Source organism: Corella eumyota, chromosome 1, assembly GCF_963082875.1.
Source record: "Corella eumyota chromosome 1, kaCorEumy4.1, whole genome shotgun sequence".
Taxonomy (NCBI): Eukaryota; Metazoa; Chordata; class Ascidiacea; order Phlebobranchia; family Corellidae; genus Corella; species Corella eumyota.
Genome location: NC_137490.1, coordinates 11,406,479 through 11,424,187, shown reverse-complemented (window position 1 = coordinate 11,424,187; position 17,709 = coordinate 11,406,479). Strand labels below are relative to the sequence as shown.

Below are 17,709 nucleotides of genomic sequence, written 5' to 3'. Positions count from 1 at the left end.
ATTAAGCACTTTACCTTTGGTTGCACAGGGAAGCCAAGATCTTTAGAAAGCATATCCCAATGCCTTATTCTCATTCCTGGGTTTCTCAGGCCTTGGATGAGGGGTATAAATGGTTTAAAGTCCTCCACTTGACCTTTCATTTGCAAAGCCACTTGCTGAACACCTGTAAAATCGTAACAATCATATTTTAAAAAACAGTATCTACTAATTTTTTTAAATGGTTTATGTTTAACTACACTTTTTATCATATTCAAATTTAAAACAGATAAAAAAACTAAAAACTTTTATTAAAAGAATACAAACAAACCCTTTTCATAATTACAAATATTAAAAAATAACAAACCAGGAATCTCTTTAAATTGTTTTGCACATTTGTGCAAAACTCTAAAACTTTCATTAACAGTCCTCTCCAGTTGTTCCGGATCAATGGATGTAAGCGGATCGTTCATCCATGACTCGTGCCATCTGATCCAATCAGAAGTGTTTGTCCAAAGGTCACGATAAGGTTGAAAGTCTTTGATTAACTTGTTCAACTTATCGTACTATGTTGGTTGAATTTGTTATTGATGTTGCATGGAGAAGCAATGTTGATGACAACAGAATTATTGATGATACCAATAAAGTTGAATGATTAAAAAATGATGATAAAAGCAAATAGATGAACATGAAAATAAAAAAGGTAATGTATTAAAAAAGTTGAATAATATGTAACCTTCGAGTGAAAATTATTTAGATTTATAAGATAAAAACAACAACTAAACTACTGGTGATGACAAATGAAGCCAAACATTAAGTTTAAACAAACTAAAATTTAATTAATCAAACAATTGAGGTAAAATGTCAACAAAAAATTAAATGAAATATTAGATAAAATTAGATGATTTAAAATAGGCTTACCAACAATTTTGAATGTAAGTATTCTTATATTACATAAAAAACTTTAAATAACATGATTACAAAGCATACTACCAACTAACTACATGAAAACATAGCTTTCCATAAAAATACAAACAAATTTTAATTTCGTTTACAATATTTTAAAACATTTTTTGTTTAAAATTTTTTAAATATTGTTGAAATAAAAATTGATTCATATTTTTATGCACGAATAAGTTATTCGAATTATTTAAAGACCTTCAAAGCTTTAACCAAACACTTCATAATTAATCATAGATGAATTGACAAAAAGTTTTTGTTAGCTACTATTTAATGTAACTAACAATAACTTGTGTATTGCCAACACAAAAATTTTTTGTCACCAATCATAAAATCATTTTCGCTTATGTATATATAATTTCCCGTCATAAATCAAAAAACAAAAATTTAAGTGAATTTTAACAAACTTTAAAAATAACAATCTAGCTTATATAATGTGGCATTTTTACTATTACCATGCCAACTTATATCTATGTGCAAGTTTTTTAAATTTAAAATTAGGAAAGTAAAACATAATATTAAACTATCTATTCTTAAAGCCCACTTTTTTTTAAATATTATAAAGTTAGTAAACAACAATAGCACGAAACTTACGTTTGTGACAGACATTCCAAACAACCTTTCTCTCTGGTTATAAACTTGAGCAAGTCCTTGACATTCCTTAAGTTGTTTGTTGATTCTTCTCACCTCATTTGCAACCTCATGAGCTTTGTTGATCTCATTATGAGCAGCAAAACCAGCAACAACCATCTAGTGATTAGAAAAGAAAATTAATATAAATACAAATATTATTGTACCAAAAAATCTACTAATTCAATGTTTAGTTAACGAAAAAATTTAAATTGTTCAGTTAACGAAGAAATTTTAGTGTACAAAGATTTTAGATTTTTCAAAGTTACTGTAATAATAAATGCATTTTTATTGCATCTAAATATATACTAAAACCATAAATAGAAACTGTTGTTTTATAGGCATATTTACAGTGTTTTTTTATAGGCATATTTACAAAGCTGATTAGTCATATTTTGACCCTAAACATTTTTTGCTAAATTTAGAAAGATAGGGTTAATATACCTTGAAATTTTAAGTGAATTTTAATTATTTTACTGAAAGAGTATAAGACTTACCTGCAAAGTATCCATCCGATCTTGGAAGTTGTTCTGATCCCCGAGTTGAAGTTTATGGAAATGTTGTTCAAGTTCCTCCAAGTTGTTGTAAGTTGCTTCCATCTGATCTTCCAACTTCTTTGGCCATCCTATTGCTGTCCATCTAAAAAACAAAAGTGTTTTAATAAATTTGATCACAGATCTAAAACGTTGAAACATTTTTAAATATACTTAAACAAAAATATCTTAATTTCTTAAACATTCAAGTTATTTATATACTATATATATTCGATTGTACCTTGAATAATACCTTAAACTACAATGCTATAATGTTATATTGTAAACTATATAGACCAAAAACTTATTTTTAAAAAAAAATTACAATTTGCTATGAATTTACATTTTTTTCAACCACTTACTTTGCAATAAAATCATCTTGTGAAAGGTTGTAATAGAACTCTTCAATAAGTTCGTAATCTCCCATTGCCCTGTCAATCATCTCTTGATGCTGGAGCAATTGCTCTGGGACTCCCTTCATCCAATCACGCATCTCCGTCAACTCTTCAATTGAGTTTGGTTTGTCGTACAACTTTCTACTGATCATCTTGCACTCTTCACAAGCCTAAGTTATAGTAACAACAATTTAAGCTAGTTCGAAAAAAAATGAAATCATTTCTTAAACTTTAACTTTTTATTTGTATTTAAAATGTTATTTATTAAGTAAAAATCCAAAAGTAAAGCTAGTTATATTGCAAAATGTTTTTATTCTTCTAAACTGAAGCAAGAATAGCACCGTAATATGCTAAAGTTATTCTAAAAACATATTCAAACCTCATCAGCTTGTTCCCTTAATTTCTTGGCTAGCAACTCCAACACCGCATTTCCAAGAGCTTTACGTTTCTTTGAGAGCATTTGTCTCATTGTTTCAGTGTTGATCCAAAAAGTTCCTATCACAATACTGGAAGGAATTGTTGTTTCAAGTCTTTCCTTTTCAGCCAAATGCATGTCTACTTCTTGCTTGACTTGAGCAGCAGTGTGTTCTTGAGCATCAAATTCCCTTTAAAAAAATTTTAGAAAAATTTTATTATTATTTTTAATTGAATTGGATTACATTGAAAACTGTAATTTTTTGTTTTTGAAATTCAAAGTAGTTAAAATTTGGATTGTGATAGTTAAAATATTTATCAAGAATAATTTAAATAATAAATTAATACAGAACTACAGTCAGACAAGTTTAAATCAACCTATAATATTTTTCTATTTGTTAAAAAATACTTTTTGTGTTACGGAATTTTAGCTTATTTAGAAATAAAAGTTTGTATTTAAAACTATTACTTTAAAACACCACAGAGGCCAAGTTTAAAATTTTAGACTAATATATAAATACAGACTTACTTGATATACTCATCAATGTTAAGGTTAGCAAGCTCTAAATGTTGTTCGTAACACTTTGCGTATGCTCTCATTGGTATAAGAGATTTTCTGACAGCATTGCTATAATGATAATAACATATATTTTGACGTTTGAAAACATTTGAGAATTTTTTAACAATTTTAATAAAAAGTTGTAATATTCTTACATAATCTTTTGCCTTAGTTCCTCAACTCTTGGCTCATGAGCCCCTACAGATTCAAGAAGAGCAGCTCCTCTCCAGAATAACTCCTCCAGGACATATTTCTCCAATTGAGGTACATGCTGGGTAGAAGCAATCGCTTTGTCAAACAAACTGATTATTACTGGTTCAAAGCTGTCAAGGGGTGTAGAAAAGTGTACACCAGTGTTATCTAAAAAAATGAAATATATAAGAGTTAATAACAAACCTAAAATCAAACACATTTAATTTAAAAAAAATTTTGTTGAACTTTTGAATCGTAGACAAAAAATTCAAAAAATAGGTTCTACAACAATTTTCTATTGAAACATCACCAAATTAAAAACAAAATAAAGTTTGCCAAAATTACTACTTTACCCATCATAAGATCGATCAAGAAAAGTGGATTTCTTTTTGGTTTGTATTCAGATACTAAAAGGGAATTTCCCCAAACCATGTCCTCATTGCAGTTGATAACTTGGTAGCAAGCATCCATAATCATTTGTGTGAAGTTGGCCAGTGAATCTTGTACTAAATATCTCAGAGAATCCTTTTAATATAAAAAAAAATTATGTTAATTTGGAATAAATTGAATTCATTAACAATCTTATGTTTATAAACCCGATAAAATATAAACAATTATCAGGCATTTAAGATTGCTTTAAATAACAAAAAATTGCAACAAACAAATTTAATTCAAAAATATTCCTAATTTTATTACATTAATAACCACATATTTGCTATAAGTCAATTATCACAATTATTTTACCAATAAATGATTTACCTGCATACAGAACTTGACCATGTCCATGTATTTTTTTAACTTGGAAATTCGATAAACCTCCCAATTAGTCTCATACATGTTGAACCAGCCTTTTCCAACATACTGAAAACTTCCACGCACAACTGCACGGAGAGTTGATATCCATGAATCTCTTAAAAACAATTGAACCTAAAAGAAAACAAGTTAGAGGCAGAATTTAAAATAAGATCAAAGTGTAATGTTAAAAACAAGTTTTTAAAAAATCAGTTTTTTTAATTAATGTTTGTAATGGTAGGCAGAATATTAAAAAATAAATATTCTTAAAAGCAACCGTTAATCAAAAATCATGTTTATTTTAAATTTCAACAAGTTCAATTAAATAAGGTATATGTATTACACAAACATGCCTGTGTGTAAGCCTGGGATTGATTTTGTTCAAATTCTTCCAACTTCATACTTTTAGTTAAAGTTGTATTAAACAGAGACATTATTTTAACCTTGTTACATTCTGTGTGAACCTGAAAAATGACAATAAACTATGATTACTAAAATTTAATAATGTTTAAATGCAATTACATTTTAAAATATAAGACATTTTTAAAATGGAATAAATTATTTTTTCTGGAAGCAAAATAAATTGTTTGTAGTAATGTGTTACAAAAACAAGTCTATACATGTAGTGTCAGGTATATCAAATAACAATTGTTTTACAAACCATCAACAGTTTAAGAAATAAAAGTGAAACAAAAACTATTGCTACAATATATATTTTTTTTGTGCGAAAAGATTTAATAAAATTTTGAAATTGTTGATAAAAATAACAATAAAATGCACAAAGCTAAACTTTATAAAAAAAAATATAAAAGCAAAATGCCAAATTTTACCTTGCCAGATGCCACAATAGCCTCAATTCTTGTCCACAAAGAATTAAAAGAAAAACTATCTCTCTGTTCTTCAAAATCATAATCTGGCACATCATTTACAGAACCTACAAAAATTATTATTTAAAAATCAAACATAAATAGGGTATTTATTAACCCCACTGTAGGGTATTTATTTTATTTAAGGTATTTATTAACCCCGTTGAATTAATAAACAGAAATACTTTTCCACTTGAAATATTTTTTAAAATAATTTTTTTTAAACCTAAACCCAAAGTTTTACTTACTAGCATGAGCTCTGCACTCTGGTAAAGGATCTGGTAAAGTGACATAAGCAAAAGATTTTGGATCATTTGAAACAAAGTTGTCAAAAGTTAGTTTGTTCATTGTTCGCATGTAATCAATGCCTACTTGTCTTCTCATTGTGTCCACATAATTTAGTATTCTAGAAATAATTTCTAACAAAATTCAAAAAGTGGCCTTTGCTTACTTTACAAAAACAATAAAATAGGTTTGTTGTACATCAAAAAAACTATAAATTTACAAAATTATTATTTTATATAACAAAATTAAATTTGAAAAGAATTAATAAGTAACACATTAAAATAAAAACTAAAAATAATATACAGCTACAATATTTAACATTTTTGGTTTAGTTTAGTTGTTTTTTGGTTTAGTTAATTTTTGAGCTATTCCCTAAAATCTACAAAAGTTTTAAAACCAGATTAATAAAAATTGATAAAACGACAAATAAATTTACACTGAATCTTCATGTCTTAGGTTTGGAGTAGCTAACGAACGCTTTGTCATTTCTTCAAAAGATTTTGCATCTAACCTTAACACATTTTCATCCAGGGGCATACAGTCAACATAAAGATTGTATCTAAAAGTTAATTAATAAAACAAAATATTAAGTTAGAAATAAACAAACAGTTACAAAATAAACAATGGCTTTATATATCATATAGGTATTACATAATCAATGGCTTTATCGTACAAATTTATATAGGTATAAAATAGTCTTTTAAAAATTATTAATAACACTAATAGCTGTAAGAGAAAACTCAAAGTGTGCAAAAAAGATTTAAAGTTTACATTCAAATTTTGTAAAAAGTTCACGGTACAGTACTACAAATGATTTACCTTATTAATCCTTCAATTTTTTTCCTCAAGTTATACGCTTCAGCTACTCTATGAGCAAAAACTTGTGCGTCTTCAGCTCTAAACATGAGTCGAACCCGAGGAATCCAATATTGGGGTAACCCTGACATTCTTGACCCAGGTGGACCCCCATTAGTTATCGGATGACCCCTAGTGTCAAGTACCCGACCCTGGTCGTCAATTTTTTGGACAAGCCATAATTCTTTGTCCTGGTTGTAATCTAACACACCCACATTGATCCATTTGTACACAATACTTGGATCAAGTGGATCACCTAAAATTTACAAAACATGTAAAATTCACATTTTAATGTTCATAAAATATTTTAAATAGGATATACACCTTTTTACATTTAAATAAAACACCTTTTAAGTTAACCTTTTTTTGCTTAAATATTTTAAGGATTAGTAGGTAACTGTACTTCATCAGCTTTTAAAATTACTTTCTTTGAAACAGTATTTCTGTTTCAGTGTAAATAGTATTAACCTCTTCCTAATCGATCATCAGTAGGCAACAATGATTTTCCAGGAATTGGATTTCTCACATTTGTTGCTGGGTCCACTCCAAGTGATAACCACTCCTTTGGGGTTCTGCAATCATACTCCGCATCATCAAAGATGTCAAGTGACAAAAAAGGAGGAAAGGGAGCAGGATCTGGCGACTTGTTTAGGAGTACTTTGTGATCTTTAGATTGATGTTGTGGCATCAGCTTGGCGGAGTCAATGCCTTCAATGTGCAGCAAACGACTTAAACTTTGCTTGGCAAAAGTTCTTTTACCCCTGTGTAATAAAGAGTTTTTTGTTAAAAGATTGAAAAACAGAAAACAGACCTGATTAAAATCTAAACTTAAAGTTTTAATTCACTGTTTACATTTTTTTATCACTTTTATGTTCATTTTATATATTTCTACCAGCAGCATGACAAGTCAAAAAACTTGACGAAACTACATAGGGAATTTTCACACAATAGATAAATAAATATAAAAAAAAGTATTTGCATATTTTAGTAACAACTTGAATAGTTTTACCTTTCAATCTCAATTTTTCGTGGAACTTCACCAGGAGGAACATAAAAAGGAGTTTGAACTTTGGGTTGCCATGACTGCGTCAAGAAATCAGTTTTAGTTGTCAGTTTGGTGGTCGGACCAAATTGTTGGGTTTGTAAGAGAGAATCAAAAGTTTCTCTGTCAGGCTCTTTAAATGATGTTACTGTAATAACAAAATAAATGATATTACCTTGAATGAGTTAAAGTTAATTTGATTGTTTTTTTGAGAAAATTAACAGCAATTTTGTATATTTTGTAAAAGTCATATTATAAAACACTAAATCTAACTTTAAACCCCAGTATTTTAAGACAAAATCCTTAAAATGTAATTCGTTCCCTTTTTTCTATTAAGCTTGCATTTTGTGCTAAGAATACATGCATTTTAAGCAAGAATACAAAAATAATTAATATGCTATTTGTATAAACCTGATGGCAAGTTTTCCTTCTTTAAACTTTTGTAATAAAGATCTTGTTGAACATCAGGGCCATTTAATATGTTCTGAAACAAAACAAATTTTAATTATAGTTTACAGACAGCTAATACACAGTCTGTTTAATTAGTTATTTAGTGAAAAATGTTAAATACAAACTGCAAAAAGAATTGAGATTAACAAGGAGCTTTTGTTACAATTATGACTTAGGCAAGTAAACTAAAAAAATTTTAATAAAAATTACTGAGCAAAAACTTCAATTTTATGTAATAACTTTCAACACATTTTTTTAGTTTGTTCAAGTGAAATGCAAAAGTTATTTTATTTACTCCAAGTTGCTCAGAAGCTCCCGGATTAATAACGTCGGAATAGAATCCGCGCTGACAAATTTCCGCATGTCTTACAGGTGCAGCAGTACTTTCTGCAATAGTCTAAATAAAAAACATATTTAGTAATTTAAATCATTCTTAGTATTATTATGGTGCAGTCCACTAAGTTGTCAATTTGTCAACTATATCCAAACTCCCAAAGAAAACTCGAAACTCGGTTGAGTTCAAAAAATGTTACCCTTTGTTTATGGCTGTAAAGCAGGCCTTTTTACAAGAGGATAAAAATATACAAACAAAACAAAAACCCTAAAATACAGTGTGGTCATTTAACATAAAAAATTACAACAAAATTGTAAAAAAAAATTGTATATAACCAAATTAAATTCACAACATACATGTTTTGAGGTTGATCTCATGCTGAGTTGAGAAGGTTGTGCTGATGGAAATCTACGTTTGTTGTTGGGAGCAGTAGAAGGCGGGTAAGGACTTCTCTTGTTTCCCAAAAACTCGTTTCCAGAAGAACTTCCATTCATGATGAAAAGCTCTCGTTACACTTTTAATTTACAATTTTATTCTATTTAAAAATTTTCTTTTTCTGGTAAAAAAAGCTTTTTACAATTTATATTAAAAATACGTTTTATTTGTTCAGTTTAAATATACTTTTGAATGAATTCTGCGCGGCCAAAGTTATCGTAAATTGTTGTCTGTTTGCAAGAAAATAAGCGCGTACAATTGTTTTTGAAAAAGGTTTTCGTAAAAATTACCTTAACTAATAACAATTTATTTTATATATCAAGTTTAAATTAAAACAGTACGCATAAAAAAATTAGCTTAATTGTGCTAACTGCAAAAAAAATTAATACATAAGCTCTAACTAACTTTCCACCATTTGAAAAGCAAAATTTGTTTCTATAGCTACAGACATTCTATAGTCATGTTGCCAACAATTTTTTTAAAATTTTTTATATGTTCGGAATATCACAAACTTAAAGATCCCACAAAGTTTTACTATAGAAACACTCATACGGAATTTAATGTAAAATTTTACTGGTGAGTTATATTATTGCATCTATGGTTTTATCAAAACTCTTCTTATCCGTCTATGCTGTCTTGTTAAAACAGTAAAGACTCTTAAAAACTTTCGACCCGATCTTACAGCAAAACTTAAAAACATTTACTAAAAAATAATTCAAAGGTTGCTGACAAATTTATTTATTTTTCACAAACAAAATAAACTAAAGTACCATTTAAATCAAAATTTTCTGTTATCAGAACATTAAAAATGAGACAATTATGATTTTGGATTGAATTTTTTTTAAATTTGTAACAATCACAGAACAAAATACTGTACAGTACAGTTAACAAAATACAAACTAAAATCTATTTAAAACAATAAAACTTAAATATTATCGTCTTCACTTTGTGAAGCATAAACTGCTTGATTTCTTCTTTTAAATTTACGATTTAAGGGCACTGAAATTAAGGCTTCTGTATTATTTTCTGATAGTTCAGAATCAGGGTCACTTGACCTTTTATTGCTGTTGCCCCTTTTTAGGGGTTTAGGCAAATAGGTTTCAGTTTTATTTTCATTATTGGTGTTGTTTATATCATTAATAGGTTGTGGCAATACTAGAGATGATGAATTTTTGGGTGAGGGTAATTTCATCGTAAAATTAGCAGCTAGCCTGATTGGGGTTTTAATGTGTGAGGAATCAGATTTTCTAAATAATTTCAAATTTGTAAAATTTTTTGGAAAAAATAAATGCATTAAAAATTTTAATTAAATAAATAGATTTTGGTAAATTAAAATTAGTTGATAAAAACATAGCAAAATGAAATAATTTAGAAATCATAGCTTTAAATAATTTTATGTGTTTAATTCGTTTATAAAATTTTTTTAATTAGCTTAGCCAAAAAACCTAGCCAAGTCTAAAATTGAAAAACTAAATATATATTTTTTACTTGTTTTTATTATCTTCTTCTTCTGCACTGGACAAAGAAGAGAGGGATGTGGTGGCAGTCGACTCTGTAGGATCACTTGATTCTGTGGGATCACTTAAAACAACTTCACCACTGTTTTTGGTATCTTCGAGTTCTTCTTCATTATAAACAAGTAAAGTCAAAATTTAAGGCAGGTATATTTTTTAAAAGAAATCGATGATAAATGAGATTGATGAAATATGTCAAAATATGCATCAAATAAAATAGTTTTTTTTTACCTAAACTAAAAAAACACTGCATAAGCAATTAAATTCGCAAATTAAACAAACAACACTAAAAGTTTACCTTCATCGTCATCAATATCAATTTCATCTGGGTTAATTACAACAGTTTCTTCTGGCTTGATACCAAAAAAAAAAGTTTTTAAAATTTATATGACAAAACATAAAACAATTTTTAAGAAAATATTATTTTTTTAAGTCAAAATATTTCTTAGAGAGCATTTAAGGCTTAATTTTATTTAGTCAGAATTTAATGAAAATCTACTTTAAGCAACAAAAACTACTCACCTGCAACAAAGTTGCTAAAGGGTCTTTAATTTGCAATTTGGCACAAAATTTTGTTGTCTGTGAGTTAATTCGACATTCAACTGTTTTAAAGGGAAAATGGTTTTCTGGATTGTATATACAAGAAGAATCTGGTTGAAAATTTTCTGGAATTGTTAAATCATTGTCAAAATCTTCAACAATCTAAAACAAATTGAAATTAAAAATTTAAAAAAAAAAAATTTCATGTAAAACAAAACCCTTACTTAAACCAAGAAAACAAAAATAATAAAACTAAGTTAATGCATACTTTTTCAATTTTTGTTGCATCTACACTGTAATCCCACTTCTCATTTAGTCCTTCTGTTGGTAATAAGAAAGACATTGGACTGGTTGATGTTAATTCATTTGTTTCTTTTAGTATTGCTAACCACTCTGCATCATACATAAGCTTATCTACACAAAATTAAAATTTTAAACTTAAGGACAAGTGTAATTAAAAAAAAGTGTTTTTTTCAAGTTTTCTACCTGATGAATTATCAGTGGATTCAATTTTCAAAACTTGCAAGAAATCTCTTTGTGGCAAGCACTTGTCCAATGCAAGAAATTGAGTAGTCTACAATGTGTTTAATATTTAAATTTTATTTTAAATTAAATTTTTCAACATTTTTCAAAATTTGTTATTTTTTGGGTAAATATTTATTTGTTGCTAAAACCTTGTTGTTTGTTGTTGTGTTGTTTTGTTTATGTTCAACCACAGCAGCAAACTTAACATGCAAGTGCCCAGAAAACCAATATTTTGGTTGCACAAGATTTAAAAGTTGCCAAGCAGGCAAGCTACCAAGCTGGTTAATTCTAATATCCTCTAAAAATTATAAAATTGTTTATCCATGGTCTAAATTCACTAACCAGTGAAACTAAAACAATTTAAATAAAAATAAATTATCAAAAACTTTTAAAATAATGATCGTAATAAATTTATATTGATTTTTGATATACTTTCAAAATGTCTCTTTTTTCGAATTAAATTATTCACATCACCATGATGAACAATTCCATTTGGCCAATCATGCGACATCATGATATCCATTGGTAATTTTACCTGCTTTAATCTGTGTACAATAAAATTTGGTTGCATTAGTTACTCTGGTAAAAAAAACAAAGCCTACATTACTAATTTTATGGTAGAATCTGTTTGTTTTTTATCATCATACATTTCAATATTAATTAAAGTTAAGCCTGTAATGCCTTAGTAGTGTATTCCTATTTTAGTCAATATAAATTTTATTAAGTAACTACACTTTTAAAAATTTTGAAAAAAACAAATATTAAAACTAGTTAAACTTAGTTATTTCTTTGTAGCACCTAAACACTTCAGTATTTCTTATATGATAAACACTTCGTTTGGTTTGTTCACTATAAGGTGGTTTCTCATAATGACCTTTAGAGTAATCATGTTGTTTAAAAATGCCCGAAATGCCTGATATCCTAAGACCCTTATAGTTGATAACACCGGCATAACCAAGATAGTAGATGTTAGGAGCTACCCAACCACCGTATGGAAGTTCCTAATTTAAAATAATAACAAATTTTCTAATTACGTTCAAGAGACAAAATGCAGTTGAGAAACAAATTTTACATTAGTTATTTTAGATTTGCAATATTAAAGCATAAAGCATTGTGTTGTATTATATATAATTAAAATTGCAATGCCAATATATGTATTGCATGTAGGTCTATAAAAAAAGTAATATTTATATAGTTCACTAAAAAATCATTAGAGTTTACTAGGCAATAAACTTGATATAGCGTACATAACTTGTTTACCTTCTTATTTAAACAAATAAATTCCAATGTTCATATAGGTAATAAATTTTAGGTATAACAACTCCTACAATGTAACGTCAGAAAGACAATTATTGTTATTCAAGAATACCAAAACGCACTTTGAGAAAGTGTGTTTAACCCCAAAATCAAAAATTACATTAATTAACATAAACAGACAACTTGGTGTACCAACAGCAAATGCCATGCTTAAAACATTTGGTTTTACTACACGAGTTTCTGGATTCAATCCCCACTGCTTTTACGCACAATGCAATAAAAATAGTAGCCCGAGTCAAAAACAACTACAATAATTATCAGACAATTATGTAAAATATTATTCAAAACTACCAAAGTCAATTTAACTTTATGTCTAGGCCGTCAAATCAGCTTTTCCACACCAAAATAAACAAATGCAAAAAACTACACTGAATTACCAATATCGTCAAACCAAACTAGCAACAGCATTTCAAGAAAATGCTTAAAAGAAGTTAAATTCAACTGTATATACATACTTGTAAATAGTTTGAAGCTTCATGATTTCCTCCAATAAACACCGTAAGGCAAGGTGCCTTTTTCACTCCAGAATAATATTGCCAAAAATTTTGCATTGACTTGTACTTATCAGGTACTGCCATGCATTGCAAATCAGCTTCATCACGAATCGACTCAAAATCGCCACAGCAAAGCAAAATGCTTATTTTAATTTGCTCCTTTTCTTCAATATATTGTAAAGTTTCATATATTTTATCTAAAGCACCGTGACAACAACCTTCTATGGCTATATGCATGTTAAAAGCTGTTTTAAGACAAATTAATAGGTTTTACTGAAAATCTGTCATCAAAACAATGTGTAAAACCGCTTGAAAACTTGATTGACATACTACGCAGTGACGTCATAACAGTGCTTCCCAGATTTTAATATTTAAACTAACCATTTTTTTAAATCTTATTAAGATTTTATAAACTCATTATCTTAATAAAAAATAAAATAATAAACATATTTTTATTTAACAAAAACTGTTTTTAAACTAATCAAATATTTAAAGTTGTTTTAAAACAAACAAAACTGTTCAAGAAAATATTATGTTATAAAACAAAATTTCCTTTTTGGCAACCTATGTAATTTTTGATACGCATGACTGGTTAAAATCAGATAATTTGTTGATTTCATAATTCCTTTGATTTAGGTGTTTATTTTACTAAACGTCCGAGAAGCATTACTCGATATCAAAATGTTTCGAAAGTGAGTTAATAAACTTTAAATATTTGTGTAATGATTTGTATATTTTAAATTTTATTTGTTATACCATATATCTGTATATGCAACTACATACTTCCATGTATTTAAATTAATAAATTTAAATAACTGTTAAATAATCTAACTACCAGATTAGGCATTTAGGTAAAGTTCTATACAATTTTTTTAGATTTGATGAATCTGAAAATATATCATCAACAAATCAACTAAAAAGTTCGGTACAAAGACAAATAAGAGCAGCTGTAATTGAGCAGATGCCAAAATTGGAACCATATTTATTAGACATATGGCCAAAGAAAGAGAATGCAAAAATAATAAAATGGTAAAATTTTTTGATCAATTATTCATTATCAAATACTGGCTTTTTAAAATGTTTTTAAATGTAAAAACACTTTTAATGATTAATTTTGTTTTAGTCATGATCATATTGAAATTCTTACTGTGGGAAATGAATGTTTATTTTTTAAACAAAGAGAGGTTACCTGGTACCCTACTTTAAAACTTCTACATAAATGTAAGCTTTGATCATTTAACAATTAAACTATTTAAGCTCTTTCTCAAACCCAAAACAAATTTTAAAGGATCACATAAATATTGCCACAATAACCTTACTTAACATGATATAAATCCCCAAAATTTTTAATAAATTTTAAATTTAGATCCATTTATTTTACCTAAGCAGCAAGTAGATAGAGGGGCTATTAAATTTGTTTTAAGTGGTGCCAATATAATGTGCCCTGGTTTAACTTCGCCCGGTGCAAAACTAGATTCCGATATAAAAAGCAACACTGTTGTGGTTGGTATACATGTATTTAAAATATACAAAAATAAACATGCAATGCAACAACAACACAATTACCAGTAAATAATTTTTGACTAATTTTTTTGTTTAAGGCTGTACATGCTGAAGGAAAAGAACATTCATTAGCAATCGGTTTAATGAAAATGGATGCCACCGAAATGTAAATATTAAAGTTTAAAGTTGTTTTTATATCCATAAAATTTTTTTTAATTTATAGAACTGTATTTTTAAAAAGAGTTATGTTTATTCAATTTACATTTCTGTACATTTGTTTTAGATTAAAAGTTAACAAGGGAATAGGAATTGAAACCATCCATTATTTGAATGACGGATTATGGCATCTAAGAGCAAATAGATGATAAACATTTTTTCAGTTGAATACTCAAAAATGTTTTATCAGGTCATTACATAAAAAAAATTTAAAAGATTTTTTTTACCACATATTAAATATTTGGTTAAATTTCAACAATAAAATATTATGAAATCACCAGCTAATAATTTGTCGTTTTTAAATTGAAAAACATTGAAGAAATTTATTCAAAGTCTGAATCTATATCACTATCATCATCATCTTTTCCTCTGATTGTCTTTTTAGAAGTTGAGGCTGTACTTTTCTTCTCAGTTTTTCTGTTATCAGGTGGATTAGACAAATCACCTTTGTAGGTTATAATCTCACTTAAACCTAGTCTCCATTCTAACATATCAGTGGAAAAATCGTCACAATTTCCCATATCAGTAAATCCTACAATATAACCCTAAAAGTAATACAAAATGTTTAATAGCAAAACATATTGGGAAAAATATCACTTAAGCTATAAAGTTCAATTAAGCTAATTCTTTTATAAAGCTAATCTTTTTATAAAGTTAAAACTACCAAATTTACCCTAAAGAATAACTACAAACATTCATTTAGAAAAAAACACTTCCCTATTTTGTGACACTTAGTGCAAACAGAAAATAATGACAAGAATCGATTAAATATTTAAGACAAATAAACCTAAAAATAAAGGACTTAACTCCCTTTAAATACCTGAGTTTTTCCATCTTTAATAAGGCCCATTGTTGGTATGACCCGAATTCCTAAGCGTTGAGTTAAAAATGGAGCCTTTTCTACATCAAGTTTAATAAATCTGGTTTCAAGATGATTTTGTGCAAGTGTTGATAAATGACCATCAAGGATTTTGCATCTGTAAAATTAAAAACAATTAGTGATATTTTCTAGCAATTTTATAAGGTTATGACTATAAGCGATTTAACCAACCGGAATGTTGTGCTTTTGTAAAAATGACAGACGACATTTTTGCTTTCTTTGCAAACATCAAAGAATTCTTTTTCTGAAGAAAGTTCAGTGAAGGTTCCATGTCCTTTACTTTGCCATTCCTTTAATAAAAAGCTAATTAGAAATGAAAACCTTTTTAAAAAATATGTGTATTAGCATAAACTGTAAGAACAAACTTGTTTTAAATTCTGTGCTTTTTTCATTGCTTGCAATCTTCTTTCACGAATTTTATCCAACTCATCTTCATCTAAATTATCCAAGCGTTTAATTTCTGAATCAAGTTGCTGTTCAACAAGCTGAGCAGCTTGCATGAGCTGGTTTTCAATTGCTGCTTCCATTATATTTAAAATGTATTCCTAGTTATTTGTTTAAAAAATTTAGATTTACTGTAAGTAAGACACAAGAATGACAAATGTTTTTTAATGAACAATAATAGATGAGTTGTTAAATAAATTTTTGTTGTAAAACATAAGCAAATGCAGAAGTTAAACTAAAAAAGGAATCTCATCCAAATACTCTTGTGACTACGTTGTTTTACTACAATTGATATTATCTGGTCAGCTAGTACCAAAAATAGCATAACTGATGTTAAAAACGCCAATTTTTATGGATATCCTTACTTTACCAACTGTCCACTGCCCATGCAGGTTGCAGACCAAGCTCGTTTGCTCGATAACTTATTGTATAATACTTAGCGTCTACTGACAGTGACAGACTGAGCAAACGGAACGGATAATATTTACTAATACGCTGATATAAAATTATTTTACTTCAAAAAAATTGTTTATCTTTTAACATAGTCGTAATAATTATACGCTTTATATCATTCAGCCGTGGGTACAAACTTAACAAGAAACTGTGCCGCTCATAGCAAATCACCTACGAGATTTCATTTTTAAACATAACAACCGTTGCTAGAAAAACTAACATGGTTTAACAAGAGTTGTAACCCTAAAATGTTTAACAAAAGATATTACACAATTTTTATATATTGGGGATAAACTATTCCAGTAGTTAACTTACACAACAACATATAAAAAAATATTAAACGTTGGTATATGTATTATATTTGTTATATTATTATTATATTTGTCTAATTGTTTATTTATGTATAAAATTTAAATTACATAAACCGACTTTTTTAATATTTACTTCTTACCTGTACTACTTACTAAATCATAAAAGTAATAAAGGTAATAATCTTAAAAAATGTTATTAATAAACCTATTGTTTTGGTTGAACAGAGTAGTCCCGCTATTACGTAAGTAAAGCGACATTTTGGTATCCACATGAGAGCTTTCGATGGGTTGAAAAGTTCACAACTCAACCTGAGTCACTCATTCGCTTTACTGTGTTTAACAAGCCGATTCATACTGTCATTGAAGTATTTAGTTACAGCATTATAAAGTAAGTCTTATATAAAATATAAATTAAACTTGTAATACTTTGTAGTTTAACTTATAAAGTTTAGCGTGTATTTCAATGCCAGAATATCAAATGCAATATAAAAAAAGGCTTGCAAATATTTGGATAAAACAATTCAGTATTTGTATTAAAAACTAAGGTAACGATAAAGTATTTTAATTTAATTGTATTAAGTTAGTGTTTTTTAAAGGACGCGCTTTAACTGGTATTTTTTCATTCAGGTAGAATAAGAAATAAAATGTAGTACCTGGGTCTATTTAAAAGCAATGACGTAGTTTTTAGATAACCAATTATCTAATCATTAATCTTAGCCTTAAAAAGTGCAGTTTTTTGGAAAAAACGTTATTAATTTTGGCGTTTTTGGAAACTGCAAATGGCTTTTTTGATA

At 27.8% G+C, this 17,709-nt stretch overlaps 4 protein-coding genes across 5 annotated transcripts in view; 1 reads left to right on the top strand and 3 right to left on the bottom strand.

The window, feature by feature from the left end:
* LOC145755761 (dynein axonemal heavy chain 1-like) overlaps positions 1-8,837 on the bottom strand; it is a 34,629-nt gene extending 25,792 nt beyond the window's left edge. For both annotated transcript variants that reach the window (XM_082572011.1, XM_082572018.1), the window contains exons 1-20: positions 8,640-8,837; positions 8,245-8,346; positions 7,911-7,983; positions 7,467-7,647; positions 6,926-7,218; positions 6,422-6,713; positions 6,039-6,161; positions 5,566-5,723; positions 5,282-5,385; positions 4,805-4,915; positions 4,419-4,586; positions 4,013-4,184; positions 3,623-3,827; positions 3,438-3,536; positions 2,874-3,099; positions 2,462-2,664; positions 2,064-2,205; positions 1,531-1,686; positions 344-542; positions 15-163 (exon numbers count right to left, since the gene is read on the bottom strand). In XM_082572011.1, coding sequence (XP_082428137.1) covers positions 15-163; positions 344-542; positions 1,531-1,686; positions 2,064-2,205; positions 2,462-2,664; positions 2,874-3,099; positions 3,438-3,536; positions 3,623-3,827; positions 4,013-4,184; positions 4,419-4,586; positions 4,805-4,915; positions 5,282-5,385; positions 5,566-5,723; positions 6,039-6,161; positions 6,422-6,713; positions 6,926-7,218; positions 7,467-7,647; positions 7,911-7,983; positions 8,245-8,346; positions 8,640-8,777 — 3,294 coding nt within the window. In that variant the 5' untranslated portion in view covers positions 8,778-8,837. The remainder of the gene's footprint in view (positions 1-14; positions 164-343; positions 543-1,530; positions 1,687-2,063; positions 2,206-2,461; positions 2,665-2,873; positions 3,100-3,437; positions 3,537-3,622; positions 3,828-4,012; positions 4,185-4,418; positions 4,587-4,804; positions 4,916-5,281; positions 5,386-5,565; positions 5,724-6,038; positions 6,162-6,421; positions 6,714-6,925; positions 7,219-7,466; positions 7,648-7,910; positions 7,984-8,244; positions 8,347-8,639) is intronic.
* Positions 8,838-9,451: 614 nt separating this feature from the next.
* On the bottom strand, positions 9,452-13,396 carry LOC145752266 (lariat debranching enzyme-like). The gene is made up of 10 exons (XM_082568524.1): positions 13,070-13,396; positions 12,096-12,298; positions 11,730-11,842; positions 11,447-11,595; positions 11,259-11,346; positions 11,041-11,186; positions 10,755-10,934; positions 10,531-10,585; positions 10,207-10,342; positions 9,452-9,965 (listed from the first exon to the last, which is right to left on the bottom strand). The coding sequence occupies exons 1-10, from the start codon at positions 13,343-13,345 to the stop codon at positions 9,644-9,646; spliced, it is 1,668 nt and encodes a 555-aa protein (XP_082424650.1). The 5' UTR covers positions 13,346-13,396; the 3' UTR covers positions 9,452-9,643.
* A 313-nt stretch (positions 13,397-13,709) lies between these two features.
* Positions 13,710-15,131, top strand: LOC145763800 (malignant T-cell-amplified sequence 1-like). Its single transcript, XM_082575326.1, has 6 exons — positions 13,710-13,800; positions 13,985-14,137; positions 14,232-14,329; positions 14,475-14,611; positions 14,710-14,777; positions 14,895-15,131. Exons 1-6 carry the CDS (start codon positions 13,790-13,792, stop codon positions 14,974-14,976), a joined length of 549 nt encoding a protein of 182 aa, XP_082431452.1. The 5' UTR covers positions 13,710-13,789; the 3' UTR covers positions 14,977-15,131.
* On the bottom strand, positions 14,613-16,278 carry LOC145763799 (thioredoxin domain-containing protein 9-like). The gene is made up of 4 exons (XM_082575325.1): positions 16,073-16,278; positions 15,879-15,997; positions 15,648-15,804; positions 14,613-15,372 (listed from the first exon to the last, which is right to left on the bottom strand). The coding sequence occupies exons 1-4, from the start codon at positions 16,232-16,234 to the stop codon at positions 15,151-15,153; spliced, it is 660 nt and encodes a 219-aa protein (XP_082431451.1). The 5' UTR covers positions 16,235-16,278; the 3' UTR covers positions 14,613-15,150.
* Positions 16,279-17,709: the final 1,431 nt, after the last annotated feature.